The 18,524-nt window shown below is 36.2% G+C and overlaps 1 protein-coding gene and 1 long non-coding RNA gene across 14 annotated transcripts in view; one reads left to right on the top strand and one right to left on the bottom strand.

Moving 5' to 3' along the window:
* The window catches only part of LOC125674917 (baculoviral IAP repeat-containing protein 2-like), a 35,438-nt gene that overhangs the window by 7,850 nt on the left and 9,064 nt on the right, over positions 1-18,524 (bottom strand). For 4 of the 13 annotated variants that reach the window (XM_056158814.1, XM_056158811.1, XM_056158815.1 and 1 more), the window contains 2 exons: positions 10,506-10,811; positions 58-9,987 (listed from right to left, as the gene is read on the bottom strand). In XM_056158814.1, coding sequence (XP_056014789.1) covers positions 58-2,121 — 2,064 coding nt within the window. In that variant the 5' untranslated portion in view covers positions 2,122-9,987; positions 10,506-10,811. Of the gene's footprint in view, positions 1-57; positions 10,812-10,915; positions 13,606-18,524 lie in introns of those variants that run through there. The other 9 variants (XM_056158816.1, XM_056158818.1, XM_056158817.1 and 6 more) reach the window with 8 other exon arrangements.
* On the top strand, positions 15,246-18,481 carry LOC125675060 (uncharacterized). The gene is made up of 3 exons (XR_007370324.2): positions 15,246-15,544; positions 15,715-16,172; positions 17,820-18,481. It is a non-coding gene; the product is annotated as an uncharacterized LOC125675060 (long non-coding RNA).

The raw sequence follows: 18,524 nt of genomic DNA, 5'->3' as shown, positions 1-18,524 counted from the left end.
TTTAAAACAATGTACAGAACCATTTAAATCATCGTATGTATTGTACAGGGTGTGTACCTGCTGATTTGGGGTAACGGACATGACCAGTTTCACAAAGTCATCCCCCTTCAATCCGCGCATGTATTGACACAAGGGGTTGTTACGGACATGTTCCACGAACACATCATCTTCAGTACTCCATCCCTGGAGGCTGATTCCACAGTGGAAGCAAGTAGTTCGATCCCCAAAACCTCTGTAGTAGAATCCCCCGATAGCAAATTCTTTCGGTGTTTTTCTACTAGCAGTGGGAAACCCACTGAACGAAGAAGTTCTTACACTCACAGTGGAATATTCTCTATGTTTTGGTTCCACTGACATCAAGGGCGGTAGAAAGAATTCCCGGAAGTTCTGCTCAGACGCCTGCGCAGTGTTGTCACACTCATTCTTGGTAGAACTTTCTTTCTCCAGATTTGGTTTCGTTTGATTTGTATTCGTTTCGGGAGACATGTTATTGATATTTGAACTATGTGTGTGTATCGGAACAGTCTGCGGTCGGCTCGTTTCTATTAGTGAACGAGAAGGACAATCGATGCTCCACGAAGAGCATGCATTCCGATCAGCTTTTGACGACAACTGTGCGAGTTCGTCGACTTTAGATTGAATTACCATAGAATCAAAGACACTCATTCTCGGTTGTGTAGAAGTATTTTCTAAATTTGATGTTGTAGTATGCGTGTTCCGTAAGTTTGTTGATATTTCAGACACATTAGACGCATAGGTACCATCAGGAGAATAGCTGCGACCCTCCATGTTTTCCTGAATGGTCACTTGACCTAAATCCCTTGATCCAATGAAAAACGCACAGTCAGGGTTCAGATCTCTGTGAACATTATAAGGATTATCTCGACCATTCCAAACGGAATATACAATCAAGCAACAAAACGTTTTGGTTTCGTTTCCATTTCCGGTTGCATACCACCCTGACTTTGCCATCAACAGTGAACTGGGTGCATTGTCATTGCTATAATTAGCAAAAGAACTCAAGCGATGGTGTTCAAACCTCATTATATCACTGGAAAATTGTGGAACTCCTTCTAACATTTGCATAAATGAATATTCGAGATCGTTTCTCCGAAACACGGGGAATACGAACATTTCTGAAAACTTATAAAAATTGCAGGGAAAATGCCATTCTTTGTTCTTCCCGTCATGCGCTGTTTTCATATCGTAAACACTCCTATATTCATCACGAAAGAACTCTGTAGTTTTCGTCATAATTGAAGCTTTCAATGTCGCACCTATTGGTAGGTAAAGCTTTCCATTTTCATCTTTACGTGTTTTCATATTAGATTCCAGGCTATTTTCTGAAACTTGAGGTCTACAAGTGTTTTTGATTATGATTTCATGATATGTAAGTTTCATGATTTGTCTCCTCAGTTGTGTTCTGTGATCTTCTCGTGACGGGTGGAATTTCAAAATAAACTCTAGAAATAGCGTCCAACTGGCTAAAGGTAACAAGATTACTGATAGTTGTCTTAGCGTCCTGTGTTGTAGTGACAGTTTTGAGGGTTTACTACTCCACATTGTCCTGCAGATTAATATCGCATTCAGTGATGAGAATTCACACATACATTCAATATGCACTTCTCCATGAACTGGATTACATGAAAGTGTTGTATGGAAACTTGATAGAAGAAATGATAGATTAGGGAAATTTGATGGAAGAAATAATGAACACGGATTAGGGAAACTTGATGAAGTAAATGATGAATCGAGAACACCTATTTTCACACAGATTTTCCGACGTATATAGATTTTCACTTCTTCCATAGTTCTATATTCGTTGGATTTTGTTTTTCGTGTTTGGTCTTTGTTTCTATTAATACTATGGATCACTGATTTTGAACCACAAGTAAGATTCCTATCAACGTCATTCTGAAATCTAGCTTTATTGATATAGTTTCCTTTTCCTCCTGTGGATGAATGATGTGTACGGACAATGATCCACACATAATAAAACATTTCACAATAGCTCGGTAACAGGAATTTCGCTACTAATTTTCCGCTTGACCCATCTTCACAGAATTCACGCGTGAGCGAAGTAAATTCCATCCATTTTCCATATACTTTGAGAATTGCCATTCCTCTTCTATGTTATCTTGATTCTATAAGTATCCAACATCTTGATTCATGAGAATTTGTAAAACGACATAAACTATGCTGTTGGTATTTTTTTCCTCGACGAATTTTCTGAATGATACATTACAGATCCAATCTTTTCAGTTTCCTAGAATTGTTCAATAATTGGTTACTAAAAATAATCCAATCTCACCATAGATATCTAAAACAAAAGTAGTTTTGTTTCGTGAAACTAAAATAAAATATATCCTATGGAACGAGTACATGCACAGTAAAACTCGAATATAACGAATACAGAAACAGCAAATTTACGATTATAGCGAAGTGAAACCGATTTCCCCTCCAAATTCCTTATGCTTATAATTATATTCTGTTTAGGAAATATATTGTATTGTTTACTATTCTTGATGATTAAATTTGAATGTTGATTGTATTTATCTTATCGTACGCTCTTTATTGGTACTTATTTAAAACGCTCGGTTAAAATCGTCTGGGATAGTTGTGTGGTATGTTCGTCTGATTTTCGCCCGAGCGATCCCGGATCAAATTTCGGGTGACAAACATTTTCTTTAAATTCTTTTTTATAAGCCAATGTTAAAAATGAAAAAAAAATTGATGAAATATGAACAAAGTTATAAAATTTAATATCTTGAAATTGAAACCTTTCAAAACTTTATTTAGTCAAAAAATGCACTTTTAGTAGAAAACAATCTGGGGGAAAACAATTTTAAAACCCCCTGCTGGTCTTGAACCCGCGATCTACAGTTCAGCTGTCGACGTGCTAACCTACTGAGCTACTCGGCTACGCAGTTCTTTTTGGAAACGAATAGACAAATATTGCTGACATTTATATTTTCATCCATCTTTTAAAACGAAGTCGGCCATTGTGACGATGTAGAGTACCTCCTTAAGATATAAGGAGTCCGAATTGAATAGACGCCGATATTTCGTAATCTGTTCATCATATTTTCATTCGGTAAACCAATAAAAACCCACCTATGGACCAAGGATTTTGAGGCATATATAAATTTTGTATTTCAATCAAAATATAGGGGAAAAGATCTAGCTGGGATGAAAAAGTTCTATACTTCTACTACAAGGTGTGAAAAACATACCTCGGTAAAACAACATGGCACCGGTACAGGTAGTAGTGTTTCCAACGCCTCAGCGTGCATGCCGACCTTATTACATGTACTAGGGATCTGAACGAGCAGTCAAGTACTCGACTATCGCTCGGTCATACCGATCATCGACTAAATATTTCATAGTAGATTACTCGTTAAAAATAGCTGTTTTAGTAATGTGCATAAATTCTAAACGCTTCAGTATTTTTGTTTGTAAAAATTATGTAAGGGTAAAGTCAAAGGCTGGCTTTAACTCGTTTACGTGCAATGATATCACAGTATATTACGTGAAATGTACCTCACGTGAAACTGAACTTACATTCTGTAGAAGGACGACAATGTTGTACATCGTATATTGTGTACATACATTGTACAGACCTTTAAGAAATGTTTACTTGTTTCTTATCACGCCTACATGCAATTTAGGCGTGATAAGAAACAAGCAAACATTTGGGGGGGGGGGGGTATTTTTTTCTTTTGTTTTTTTTGTTTTTTGTTTGTTTGTTTTTTGCGGTTCTTTTTTACCGAATACTCAACTATCGCTCCACTAAAGCCTCCGAGTATTCGACTAGGCTATCCGAGTACAATTGACATCTTTACTTATTACGATAAAAACAAATAATCAAAGTGTAAATGGATTGTACCTATCTTTATTCTCAACAATGGTCATACGGATAACTCAGTTTACTTGATCAAGATATAAGGCTCATGGTGGATGTGACCGATCGACAGGGGATGCGTACACATCCTAGGCGCCTGATCTCACCGCTGGTATGTCCAGGGGTTCATAATCCATCAAAATAAATTAGTGTGTATATTTCTTGTATGAAATTTTTTTTTCTCAAAACTAGAGGCTTTAATTTCTCTTAGAGATAATACCAACGCATGCATATCGAATTCTCATGTAGAACAAATCACGTTTTTTAACGAATCCGTTATAATTGAATCACGAATTCGCTATAAACGTATCGCAATTTACGTTTATAGCGAATTTTTATAGAATGTCCGCAGAAATTCGCTATATCAGGTTTGTACTGTATATTTATATTTCATTTAAAGCGCCTACTTCACCATCGAGTAAAGTGGAACTGGAAATTTTCAGCTATATATAAATCACAATCATACACATCCGATACACGTCTACATTTGTAATTTCTAACCATTTTATCTTACTATACCAAATCCATAATGCAGAATGCGCATAGCGCATGTAAGTAATCATTAAATTAGAATGTAGTTGTACATGTAATATGTATAAAATTAAGTCCTTCTACTGGGTTTAAAGCATGTATCAACAAATATCTACTGTTACATGTAGAAGAGATAACATAGCCCGATAAACTAAGGAAGTAGAAATATAAACAAAACCATAGGCGTAGCTTGGGTTCGAATATTATCAAGGCAGGGGGCTATCGACATTTTAACAACGTAAAAGGTGTTTTTGGTTGTTGTTTTTTTGTTGTTTTTTTTTACCGAGGCAGCTGCCTCGGTTGCCTCAATGGAAGCTACGCCACTGAAAACGAAACTTACATCAAAGACTACATATTTATTTACTTGCAGCTATGATAAACGGAAAGATCATCTGAGGCATTAGTGCATTTCGTGAAAGTTTACATACGATATAACAAATATTCAAGTCTTACCAGTGCACACATGGGAGATCCCTCTGCTGTTTTATCGACTTTGAGGTGTAAGTTTAAATGCTTAGTAACTCAAATATACTCATTAGCTCAACGAATATTTAAGCACTACGAATTGACAACCAGGTAATATATTTTCCAAGGCTGGGTTTTTATTGCAAATTCCTGTTACTAATAATTCACACAAACAAGGAAGAATAGAATTGTAAGCAGTGTTGATCTAAAAATGAAAGATAGTGGTAGCTAGTTCATAAAAGAGTCATGTAAAACTAGAGGGTGTTAACCTATCTTTCCCTATGATATGTGTACTTCCTTGTAAAATAATACAATGGGCGAGAGATCACAAAACCAGGGTTGTGGCACGCTGACAAGAATACGAGGGGATTTTTGTTTGTTTGATCTGGCCGCCCTCCAACCCCAACTTAGAAAAACTATGCTACGTGCCTGTGACGGGAAGAAAAATATAAATCCAGACATTCAGTTTCAAGAAAGGCCTCCAGATTCACTGACCAGATGTCATCAGCAACACAGATCTGTGACAGACAACCAACTCCCATCGCAATAGTGGAGATCTGAAGATGATGGAGGTGAATCAGGCACACGCTGCGAAAATCACCCAACAATGTCACTGGCCAGGCCCTGCCCTGAAATCCCATGGGGAAAAGAAAAGCCAGAAGATCAAAGTACTCCCGGGGAAGGAACCTGAAGGCTGACAGTAGATCGGCAACACCTGCAGGAAGCTGGAAAAGAGTGCACAGGATCTGCGACGTTGAAGAGGTGGGGGGACTGGGTCTTTATTCCATGAGGGTAAACAAAACAAAACAATTCCACAAAAACTTTTAAAAATGTTACAAGTTTTAAAATTCTATGTAATGGTCATCAAATCAAAGGATCTGATAGTGTTAAATATCTAGGTAAATGTATTAATAGATAAGTTTTCCTCATATGAAAATATTGTTACAAGCATCATATAAAAGGTAATAGCTAGACTTCATTTGTTTGCACAGAAATGCATCTTGCCTATTTTACAATCAAGAAAGACCTTATGTTCTGCTTTAAGCTATTTTGATTATGCATGTTCTTCTTGGTATTGCGGTATTGGCAAACAACTTTTAAAAAATTGCAAGTTACCCAAAACAAAGTTGTCAGATTTATTTTAAATCTAGGTCCTAGAGCCAGCATTTTTGTGACTTTCTAGATTCTTTGGGCATGTTAAGAGTGGATGACAGTGCTACTCAACTAAGATTGAACCATGTATTTAATATTTTTCATGGTAAAGTCCCACATTATCTCTGTGATCAGTTTGTTCTAAACAATAATAATACTAGAAGTGCTACCAACAACAATTTTATCATACGGTATACGCAAGATAAAAGGCAAAGAACCTTCTTGGGTTTTTTTTTTTTTTTTTGGTTTTTTTTTTTTTGGTTTTTTTTTTAATTTGGTTTTTTGTTTTTACAATGCTGTCAAGGATTGAAATAATTTACGTTTAGATACAAAAGAGTTGGCAACTAAGCCTAGTTTTTAAAAAACTGTGAAGTCCTTATTAGCCAGCAAGGCAAGGGGCATAACCAGATAACATGTCAAATTTTGTTTAATACTTACTAGTATTTTTTAACACTTTAGTATTCTATTATAAAATATGTCTGGAGCTTGTCATTTGTCAACGCATTATACAATTATTGATTAAAACCTGCCAAATTCCAAATATTAATCATGTAATTTTAAAAAAAAAAAATCTCTGTTGATCATATCTATTATATAAATGTAAGGACCCCATTGGAAATAAGTTAATTTAAGCTTTTATGGGTTATCCTTAGGTTAAGATATAATCATTTGTCATGTTATACATGCAGTTACTCATTTTTTAACTGTTATAACTGCATAGTGATATAGATTATGCCAGGTTTCAATTTGTTATTTTAGATTTATAATCATGACATCCTGTGATACTTTATACCTGAATAAAATGAAAATTAAATAAAAATACAGACACAAGTGAGTACCGAGAACTATATATTGGGTAAATTCATAAATTGGCTGACATTCATGAAAGGTGAAGAATAGTGACCAATCTCATAACTAACATAAGGGATACAAAAGAGGGAGTTGGGAAAACATGGATCACTGGAAACAACAGAGGTATGACCAGGTGTCTAGGAGGAGTAAGCATCCCCTGTCGACCGGTCACACCCGCCGTGAGCCCTATATCATATCAATTTCTCTACAGCTAAATTCAAAACATTATATATAAATTGCCTAATAATTGGATTACTTGTATTTCACATTGAAGATACGGTAGCATGTAAATTTAATGAGGTGGTTTTTTTTTCTCATGTGAATTTCACGCGAGATACATTTGCCTGTGTTTTATGCAACGTTGGAAAGCGGGTCGCTGATATTTTGTGAGGCCGCATTCAAAGATTTCTGTCATAACCACAGACATAAATGAATGACAAGTTAGCATTTTAAGAAAGCTTAGGGAGTTGGCAAGTAGATGATGAATATGTATTAAAAAAAAAAATCGCATTGTTTCTAAGAAAAAAGGTTATTAACCTTGAACTTTTTCAATATGTTTAAACATTTTAAGAGACTAAAAAATTAAATCCAAGAAATAATTCGAAGAGACGTAATCCGACTAGCTGCATTGCGGCAATACGACGAGAAAATCTGTAAACGACATTTTTTACCCAAGTTACGGACGTCGGTGAAAGCACCATAGGTTACTGCAGCTGGTCACGAGGTAAAGCACTTAAAACTGTTGCCAAATCTGTGTTTGTCAATTTAATCGTTTTGTTACGTAAATGTCGGGATTTACTGGAAGTTAAAAATTGGCTTGTTTGAGAGAAAAAAAAACTAATGTAATTATAGAATTAGTGGAGTTTAAAGTAATTTAAAAAATCTAATTCTAAATACTTGTGAACAAAAGTGTTTTACAATGAGCCTTGTGTATACATTCATCCATTTATAAATATTTTCAATACGTTTATAGCGTTATAATAGTGAGTTAAAGACATACAGACACTACAAGGACGAACACATATACATATTATATACACATGTATATACAGTCTTTGGCCCAGTTCCGGATCACATTTTCATTAACGATTACTGACGGTATATTCCACGAAGATAATTTAGAGTTCAATCTTCTTGTGAGAAGATCAGTTCTAAGTTACTCTAACGAAGAGTAATCCAATTATCTGAAAATCGTTGTAAATATCATCGGTCTTTGCGTTTTTCATAACTGAGATCATTGGTCAGTTTCGAACCACACTGTCAGTTCTGAATGACGGAGACGTTTGAAATTACAGCAGGTCGCAACTGATCCTGCCCGACATTCAATCGGTCCCAAACTTAATCTACGTTAGTATGTCTGTACTCTCATCCCATTTAGAATATACCTAGTTTCTGAGAGAGAGAGAGAGAGAGAGAGAGAGAGAGAGAGAGAGAGAAACACACCACAGCTCTAAATTCATCTTTACATTTTTAACATTATATAACACAATATATTCAAAGCTTCACAGTTCTAAAGGCATAGCCAAAATTGTGGCATTCAAAATTCTTCTCACATGATCTTTTTCCGAGTCTTCTTCCATTAATTGATAGACCGCTGCTATGGCATTGTCTCACTTAAGTTAAAAAGTATGTGCAAGTTTAAAAGCTCGTACAATCATGCACTGCTACTTTATTGTGTCTCAAATCCCTGGATCCTGGTTTTGAAGGACTCCAGGGTCGTGACCATGATGATACATGTATCTTGTGGCAGCTGCTTCCATATCGTGATGGTAGTAGGATAGAATGATTCCTTGATTATATGGTACGGTGGAATGGGGTCCTGTATCGGTGTTGGTGTCCCCTTGTGGCTGCTCCTGTTTGGCTGAATTGGGGAGACAGTTCCTTGGCAACAAGGGAATGGACGACCCGGTACATTATGATGGCCATTGTTCAGGCTCTTAAGCCCTCCCACTCTAGCCTGCTTATCACCGCTGTGACACTACGGTTGGTGTTGTAGTTTTTGTCACGAACCTAGCCGCTCTCACTTCGCATAGCTACCATTACGAGGTGCTGTAACGGCTGGGAGAAACACAGACTCTGATAGAATTGATTAATTGAATGTATATAGTTTAACGTCCCTCTCAAGAATATTTCACTCATACGGAGACGTCTACCCCAATAGAAAGGTAAATGATTGTCTAATGTAGTCTCAAAATCATACATACATGTAATTTAGTATTTTGTCTACAAGTACAAAATGGAACAGAGTGTGGACCATCAGTATCATAATAGCATAGGTAAAAGAGATGACAGCACCTGATCGCTTACAATGATGAAATGCACTTACTATTTTAGACACCAATTGATTTAATCACATTGCTACCGTTTTCGAAAGGTTTCTCAGTTGTATATACCTAACCACCGGTCACAGTGACATAGCGGTTAAAACTTCCATTTCATTATCGGCATTAGAGCCCTGTTTGCGTCTTGGTTGCTTCAAACTCAAGACTAGAGTTTGTCCTTCTCCATTAACTTGAAGTAGATTTGCTGGTCTTTCTGATGAGATCTTGCAAATGAAAGTTTCCTGTCGCGGCAGGCGTTGGTACGTTAAAGACCCATCACTAACACAGCCCTGGGTGCTAGGCATGGGTCTAGATTTGTGATATGTCACCTACATTTGGTGATTTCTAAATTTGAGTGAAATATTCTCGAAGGGATTTAAAAGCAAACAAGCAGTATATATATAAAAGTATTTATTTTTGTTTTATCTTTTAAACGTCTTTCACATAGAGGTGTCTAGAAATATGTCTTCACTCTATCAGAAATATCACTCCTACAAATAGGACAAACTGACAATTGATCGGCACAGGCCTGGCAAGTTGCCAGGTGACCACACGGTCGAAAAGTCATCATCACCTGAGCGTTAAGGCACACTTTACATTGTAACTGATTTCTTATTCTATCAACATCTTCATTGAGAGTTTGTATTTCGTGGCGAAGAAGCTCGCAGTCTCGCGACAAGCGAGCGTGTTTTTCAGTCGGATCATCGTGGGATGTAATAGACATCTCAGTTCCACAGTGATAGCATTGCACTCTGTCTTCGTACCCTAAAACACAGGCATAAAACAATCACAGCGAAGTACCGCATTGTGAACAATATAGGAAACGGAAAATGTCATTATAGCATGCCTTAAAACCGAGGAAATTCGGCGAAATATTTAAACAAACTGCAACCGTTGTCTCTGAAAAGTCTTCCTTATCCTCTATTAAATACACGCATCGTAAAGAATGTGCATAGAACAGAAAACGTATCAAGGAATCATGTCCCCGACTTAACGGAAAACACCAAACCTGATAAAAGAGGGACGGGGAACATCACATTTATACAAGTTGTTTGGTTTTAATCAGTTACATATTTATATATATATATACATTGTACATGAATACTAAACATCTTCAAACTGCTTATCTTGTATTCTACAGTCATTTTTTTCTTTGACTACACACATACACAAATGTATCTATATATATATATATATATATATATATATATATATATATATATTCAATCTGCCTTTTCTATCATTGCAATGATGCATCTCCTTTTCATTCCTCATTAACATACCTTTATAGTACAGTCCACATAATGCAATTCGTGACGCATTTAGCTTGAGATGACCATCCGCTTCGTTAAAGGACGCCGTACGTATTGAAAGAGATGAAAACTCCGGGTACCTTGCTGTTGATACTGTTTTTGGAGGTGTATAATTAGGTTCCTGAGATCGGTTTCGTAATTCAGATTTATGTTTCATCATTAAAACATGGCTACAATTAGGGTTATCCTTGAAATGTTCTTGAACTGGATCGTCCGACTCTGACCAGTTCTCATGATCAGCTCCACAAGCGAAGCAGGATGTTTTAGTGTTGTATCCTGAAAGTAAAAGAAATGTGAAGATAACGAACAGTGATCAATGCTATAACTCCTATGAAGAATACAAAAGTAAGAGTTGGGCAAGCACGGATCCTTGGATATACCAGATGTGGGATCGGGTGTCTATGAGGAGTAAGCATCCCCTGTCGACCGGTCACATCCGCCGTGAACCCTATATCTTGATGAGGTAAAAGGAATAATCCGTAGTCAAAACTAGTGTGTAAAGATCGATGTAACTGATGGTAAAGTACGGGTAAGAACATATGAATCTGTCATTTCATGGATTTTGAGAGAAAGAAAAAAGTATGTAGTACAATATGCATGTATCGGAAACACAGTCAGTAGTCTTACCCAATCATTCCGACATCGCAGAATAAGTATATAGTAAAAATGTCATGATATGACTATGGACCAGCAATTCAAAATTATGACCCTGGTCTAGCATTGTTCTGGCAGATCTGATCAAGCAAATACGCTTCATATGCCTAACACATTTTCACTGTAAGACAATATATTCTCCAGTTTATATCCTTCCTGTACAAACCGAATGATTATTACTTCTGAGAAGATAAGGGTGGGCTCAAATTATATTGTATCGATATAGGTCATACAATCGCATGATCTGTAAATAAAAATGGATGATGTCAAACAAGATATATGAGATCAGAAAAATAAATTTACAAATACGAATAATTCAAAACCAACAAGGAACATTAAGACAGCACTGTTTTCGTGGTATATCCATTTAACTCGTGATATTCTTACGTATTGACAAAGGCCCAAGGTATTACTGAATCAATGTACTTTCGTTTTGTAATTGTTTAACACAATTTCATATTTTAAACATGCCTTCATAATCAATCCCAAAATTGGCTTTCGAAAGAAAAAAAATTTCTATACAGCACAAACCTTCATAAAAATAACCCACGTCGGACAACGGTTTCGCCATTTTCTGTAAGCTCTTAGGCGCATCATCGTATGACATAATCCGAGTTTTAACATTCTTGTACGCGGGGTACCGGGCACCTGATGGGGGCCCTGTTCCTGGGGAATATTTTATAGAAATATCCAAACTGACGCCACCATTAAGATGCATGCTTGCTATGTACGTACTTTTTTGTTTATATTCTGATGTAAATTTACAAATCTATATTTAGAATACTGAAAATTTTCAATTTTCCTATTTAAAGGGACTGATGTTAATGTTAAACATTAAGAATATAACTTACTAAACAATTTTGTAATTCAAAGCATCCTAATTTTGTACAGACACAACTTCAATATATTTGATTGGCACATTTTACCTAAATACTTGAAATGTGAAATATATCGTAAACAGTGGCGTAGTTTCCATTGAGGCAACCGAGGCAGCTGCCTCGGTAAAAAAAAAAAAAAAAAAACACCTTTTACGTTGTTAAAATGTCGATAGCTTCTGGGGGGCTGCGGTAATATTCGAACCAAAGCTACCCCTATGGTAAACTTAGATCGCTGTATACTTTTTCAAAACTTTGTGATATCGATCCTCAGCCTTTGTTTACAAAACAGATAATCAACTCTCCAGAGTGAGCGTGTCTTATGATGTATAACCTTGATTTATTTTTGTGAAACACTTTGAACACATCAGAAAGTACATTTCAATAATTAAAAAGTGTAAAACAAAATTCCGGGGATCGTGAATCAGTCCATTTAAGGCAAGCAAGAAGTATAGCTTTTTCAACAAAGCTTGCCGCATACGCTTGAAGTTTTTAAAAACAGTGTCAGTAAATAACTGTATAAAATACTTTTTTAGACGGTGGCTATTTCTAGCCATTGTGTCTTGTGCTGCTGCTTCAATGGGCGTTCTTGTATATTTGCAGGCAGAAAATCAAGAAATTTGAGTTGTTTTTATTATCAAAATTAAATGTGTATGATTGTAAACAGATTGTTAAGCCTTTTCAATAACATTTTGTGCTATATGCGCGAAGATAATCCCCAATTACTGATAAGTTACATTCCTCGACTCATACAATGTACATATTCATAAGATAACGGCGTTGTCATCAATAAGAATACCGCACATGCATTGGATGATTCATCCAGATTGATGTAACAGTTACATTTAGCATTTTTTCTGCCGATTATGAATGCGATATTCAACATGATTTCGTTAGTGAAACTGAGTAAGTAATCAAGAATACTTAGAATAAAAGTATTAAAATGATTGTACATAGAGGATTTGATTATAGGGGGGAAACTGTAAGAGTGAAATATGAAGATGTTTCTTAATGTAATCAAGAAAGGTTTTTAGAGCTGACGAAAATAACATTTACATTTGAGCGCTTATTCATATCAAGATAAAGTATGGGCCACAGGTATTTCCTTAAAAACACGGGACACGTGGACCGAAATTCCAATCATAGGCCTACATAATACTAGTAGTAGGCGCCGTTGCGGTTTCAGCGTTGGCCTTTGAAAGCCCTCCAAGTTATTCGGAGTATAAAATTGTATTCTCTGAATATAATGTACCGTACATTTTCTTGCAAAATACTATTAAAAGATTGATTATCTAAATTACAAAGATCTATTTTCCTTGGACATTTTAAATTGTTTGAATGAGGTGTCAGAGTTCGTGTTCCAACTATTGTTAATATTCAAGTTCTTTCTAATTGGTGGAGTAATTCATTTTGATATTAATTGTCGTCAGTCTTAGTACGATAGTCCTGATTTGTTTATTGGTTTGTTTATTTGAGAATATTAATATTATGTGGCTTATTTTATAACGATTATTCCTTCACCTAGTGAATTTCAGCTTCATTGTACACATTACGCAACGCGACGAGTTTCCGTCAGCAAAACATATTTATAAATCGTGCGTGGATAGTTCAAATCAAAAGGGAATCAATCGGTTAACGACATAAAGACAATTGCTTTGTGCTGGCATCAAATTTCAGCTGGTTGCCACGTGGGAAGTTCTTTCTTTTATTCATACAGATCTCCAAAGATTCACTTCATTTGATTTCAACAGGAGGGAAATTCCACTCATTTATAACAGTTGCCAGTACACATGAATTTTTATAGATTTGACGTTTAATATAGGTAGAGTGTTTCTTGTGTTGCACTTTTACCAGAAAAATGTCATTAAAAATAGTTTGGAGTCTAATTCTTGTTCACTCTATTTGTGCATCGTTTTTATTCGAATTGTTTTTATTCGAATTGTTTTTATTGAATTGTTTTTATTCGAATTGTTTTTTATTCGAGTTGTTTTTCGCCTAATGTGAGCCGGTTCCTGACTTGTTTCCAAATAGATACACGTAGATTCTCTCGATGCTAAAAAAGTTCATCCTGTAACTGTTCTTCCTGCAGTTAGTAGATTTTTTTTCTCTAATTTTGTAAATTCGTTTTGATTTTGATCGAGTTAACTCTAGATATCTTTTTGGTAACTCCCAACATTCTATTATTTTGAGAATTAGTGAAAATTATAAGACTTCGGAAAATTAATGAAAAACGCAATATATTAAAGTAGTTTAAACACATGTTTAAGAATCTGATTGATAAATTTTAAGATTAATTGTATACTATTGAAAGGTAAGAATAGCAAATGATTTAGAAACGAGAGAAATTAAGATTTAAAAATGCAGGAAGCCAGGAACATGCACGATTACAATACAATATACTTAGAGTCGAAATATCTTGAGAACTTGAACATTCCATTACCTTTATGTTTAAGATTATTCGATTTTTAGCAGTTTTGGGGTTTCTCTATAACAAGGGACTTTGCAATGAAAATTATTGAACAAATTAAAACAATTTGAGAAATATTTGAACATCTGAAAATTATTTACAAATTTATGAATATGATAAACATTTTAATTATTAAGATAGATAAAAATTATATGAACATGTGAGAACTTTTAAGAGTTTAATGAAAGGTGAAGATAACGAACAGTGATCAATCTCATAACTCATATAAGCAAGACAAAATAGAGAGTTGGGCATATATCAGAGGTGGGATAAGGTGCCTAGGAAAAGTAAGCATCCCTTGTCGACCGGTCACACTCGCCGTGAACCCTATATCTTGATCAGGTAAACGGACTTGTCCGAAGTCAAAATCATTCTGCCAAGAACGGTCTAACAATCGGTATGAAACACGTCAGAAGCAATTCAAGAGCGAAAGTGAGATAACTTGGAAGTCCAAAAGGGACATAATCCCGTACAACTTTAATGCGGCGGTCCAGGAGGCTTTGGGTTCTATCAACTGGTCTATTGACAACGGGAAAGTAGATTACGCGAAAGAGTTAATCCAGGAGATAAGTGTTTAAGTTAAGGACAGAGATAAATATATTAGAATAGCAGACTCAGGAGGGTGGGGGATGGTGATTCAGTACGTTTCTAATCCTATAGCTTGTCATTCTGAAGGTGAGAACAGGAGGGCGGGAGACGGTGAATCCGTTTCTAATCCTATAGCTTGTCATTCTGAAGGTGAGAGCAAAAAGCAGAGAATAAAGAAGCGGAAGATATCGAAAAGAACGGAAAAGAATAACCGAGAAAATGGAAAAAGCAAGTCTTCGTCCACCACATCAACTCCGTTATCAGACTTCGTTACACATGTGCCTGGGGGTTCCTATCCTGTTCGTCCTGTGCCTCGGTAACATTTGCTACAGAGTTGGGGACAATTCCCTTTCGTCTTGGTGATGGACAACAAGACACAAAGCAAAGTACAGTCTGAGGGATTAGAGTTTGTGAAAGATGAGTAGGTAAAGTGTACTTGATCAATATCAGAATAAAATTTCATGTTCTGATGAAGTTAAAGGCAGATTAAGATCACATGCACGGTTCTGGGGAAAATTGGCGCATTTAATAATATTTTAGAAAATAATATAAGTATAGAATACTTTTTTACAGCTTAACGCCAATGTGTTTTCAGATAATAACAATTTGGCATGTTCACCGCGTCCAATCTACAAGTAACATGTGGGGACGGAGATGTGTTATAGCGGGGACGGAGATGTGTTATAGCGGGGACGGAGATGTGTTATAGCGGGAACGGAGATGTGCTTTAGCGATTTGTTGGAGCGGGGACAGAGATGTGTTGTAGCGGGGACAGAGATGTGTTGTAGCGGGGACGGAGATGTGTTGTAGCGGGGACGGAGATGTGTTATAGCGGGAACGGAGATGTGCTTTAGCGATTTGTTGGAGCGGGGACAGAGATGTGTTGTAGCGGGGACAGAGATGTGATGTAGCGGGGACGGAGATGTGTTGTAGTGGGGACGGAGATGTGTTGTAGTGGGGACGGAGGTGTGTTGTAGCGGGGTCGGAAATGTGATGTAGCTGGGACGGAAATGTGCTGTAGCGGGGACGGAGATTTGAAGCGGTATAAATCAGGTACATTGGTTTTTTTGTTTTATATCAACAAATGAGTCGTGTTTATGACAATATCGATTGCATTGTGGTACTTGATTATACCTATATATACCATACTTTACAATTTGCATATAACATTCAGGTCAAAAATCTTGAAAATAGTTTGCACGAAGTTGTCAAACCCTCATGTTTAGCTTCGGCGATACGCGTTTGTGTTGAATAAATGAAAATTAAATTATTACCATGCAATGCAAAATTTTTCCATTGATAGTTCTCATCCGAAATAACATACTGGAATCAGGGGCGGATCCAGGAATTGCGGTTACGGGGGCGCCACTTTATGAGGCAGGGGGTGGGGGCCGCCTCGAGGCCCCCAGTGGGCGAAGTCCCCAAAAACTCCTATATTTTACAGATGCCTATGTAGCAGCTGAACGAAATAACGATCGTACAACGAAAAATAGTTCGTTAGATTTTTAACGAATAAATAATTAGGAACAATATCTAAGAGAATATACATTTGTACAATATAAGATATAGATATTTAATTTAGAAGGTTATAAAACACGAAACAGGTGTAAAATAAAGGTAATTTAGAGCGTAACGTTAACTGAATTGAAGATAAGAAGAGCGGAGTAAAATACATCCGTGATGTGATTTGGTCGCGATCAGCGATGGAGAAACCGTTTCGTTAACCTACTTCACGTTGAAAACGCAATTGTTGAACATAGATTTCGACAGAAATTCGGAGGATTTGAGAAAATTGACGGAGGATAGTTGGATCAAGTTAACGTTAAGCTCTTGGTCAGGTTAGGACTCGTGGTTATAGCCATGTAGGACAGATTTATACGAAGTGTATATATAGGTGTGTTGCTATATTTCCCTCCAGGGTGTGTAAGAGATTTAGAAAATACAAACTGACAGATATTTTCTGTTCACTTGAGAGATTTCTGTTGTAGGATTTTAATGAAGACTCGCAGCGGTGCCCTGAAATGCGAGTAAACATAATTTTTAAGCCTCAAAATCAGCCTCGCTCATGCCGAGTCATGGTCCTTAACGGTTGTTGCCTGGAAACAACAAGTTATCATCATAAAGTCATAGATTAAACTCCATTTCTTCGCTTCCAATATCAATGTCATCGTATGAATTTGCCATATTGCCCCCCCCCCCCTTTCAAGATTTTCAAATTTAAGGTAAATCATCGTGGTATCTTTTTCACAAAAATGTTCTCAACGATAAAAGAAGCAATAATTTCTTCCACTTCCGGAGAAACAAATGACAAAATCTTTTGATTTCTTGAATTACTTTTTATTGGGAGAACTTAATTTTTTCCAAACACCCTTAAAATTTGCGTCATTTTATTAATTTCCCTTTATTATAAATGATAGAAAATAGTACAAATGACTAAATAGGAGACGTATTTCAAGCCCTATAAAATCTGTAAAATCCAGGAGCTTCCCCAGACCTCCTGCCTCATAAAGTGGCGCCCTACGTAACCACAATTCCTGGATTTGTCCCTGAAGACAGTATTTAAAATGAAACAAGTGAACGGTTTGTTTAAAGTTTCTGTTTTATCAATTGATGAAATTCTTGTCTGTTTACAAAATAAACTCTGTATAAATATTCTGAGGCGTTTTTAAAAGTTTTGTTTCTGTTATGATGTCATTGCAGTGGTGGATCCAGGATTTCCGAGAGGGGAAAGAGCATGTGAAATTAGAATATTGGCCAAAATACTCGGGCAATTTGGGTGCCAATCTGGACGTTAAAGGGGGAGGGTCTCATTACATAAGCAAGAAGCCAGATGAAAGTACCGGTCTGTTGAACCGGTAGTTGTATTCATACGCAAGAAAAGACTGACCACGTGACCAATTTCATGTTATAGGAAATTGAACGTCAATTTCATTAGTATTGTCATAAATACATTGACAAATGTAGATATATAAAGTTGAACATTATTTTCCACTGTCTTAAATCATGCTTTACGGGGTAGATTTCACCATAAAATTCACCTACATGTATATCACCCAAAAATGACAGATAGGTCTATATCTATGTCACGAACATACATGTTACTTTATCTTATTCATATATGCCGATATCAGTTAATATTTCACGCTTACGTTGTAATACACTTCACATTAAATTTTTCATATGGAGTAAAATTTAATAAACTGTATAATGGTCTTTTTCATTTTGTTTGATCAGTTTATTTTCAAATATGGGTGGACATTTTATTTTGAATTTCCACAGAGACGAGGACCACACAGGAGAATAATTTTCAGTCAGATAAGCTTTTCTTCTGTTTGTATTATTTTTCTATCTGAAGATATGTACTCTCTACGGCAAGAGACATAAACCATTTTGAATTCATTTCAT

Source organism: Ostrea edulis, chromosome 3, assembly GCF_947568905.1.
Source record: "Ostrea edulis chromosome 3, xbOstEdul1.1, whole genome shotgun sequence".
In the NCBI taxonomy this organism is placed as follows: domain Eukaryota; kingdom Metazoa; phylum Mollusca; class Bivalvia; order Ostreida; family Ostreidae; genus Ostrea; species Ostrea edulis.
The sequence above is the reverse complement of the archived record's forward strand: the minus strand, read 5'-3'. Positions and strand labels throughout refer to the sequence as shown.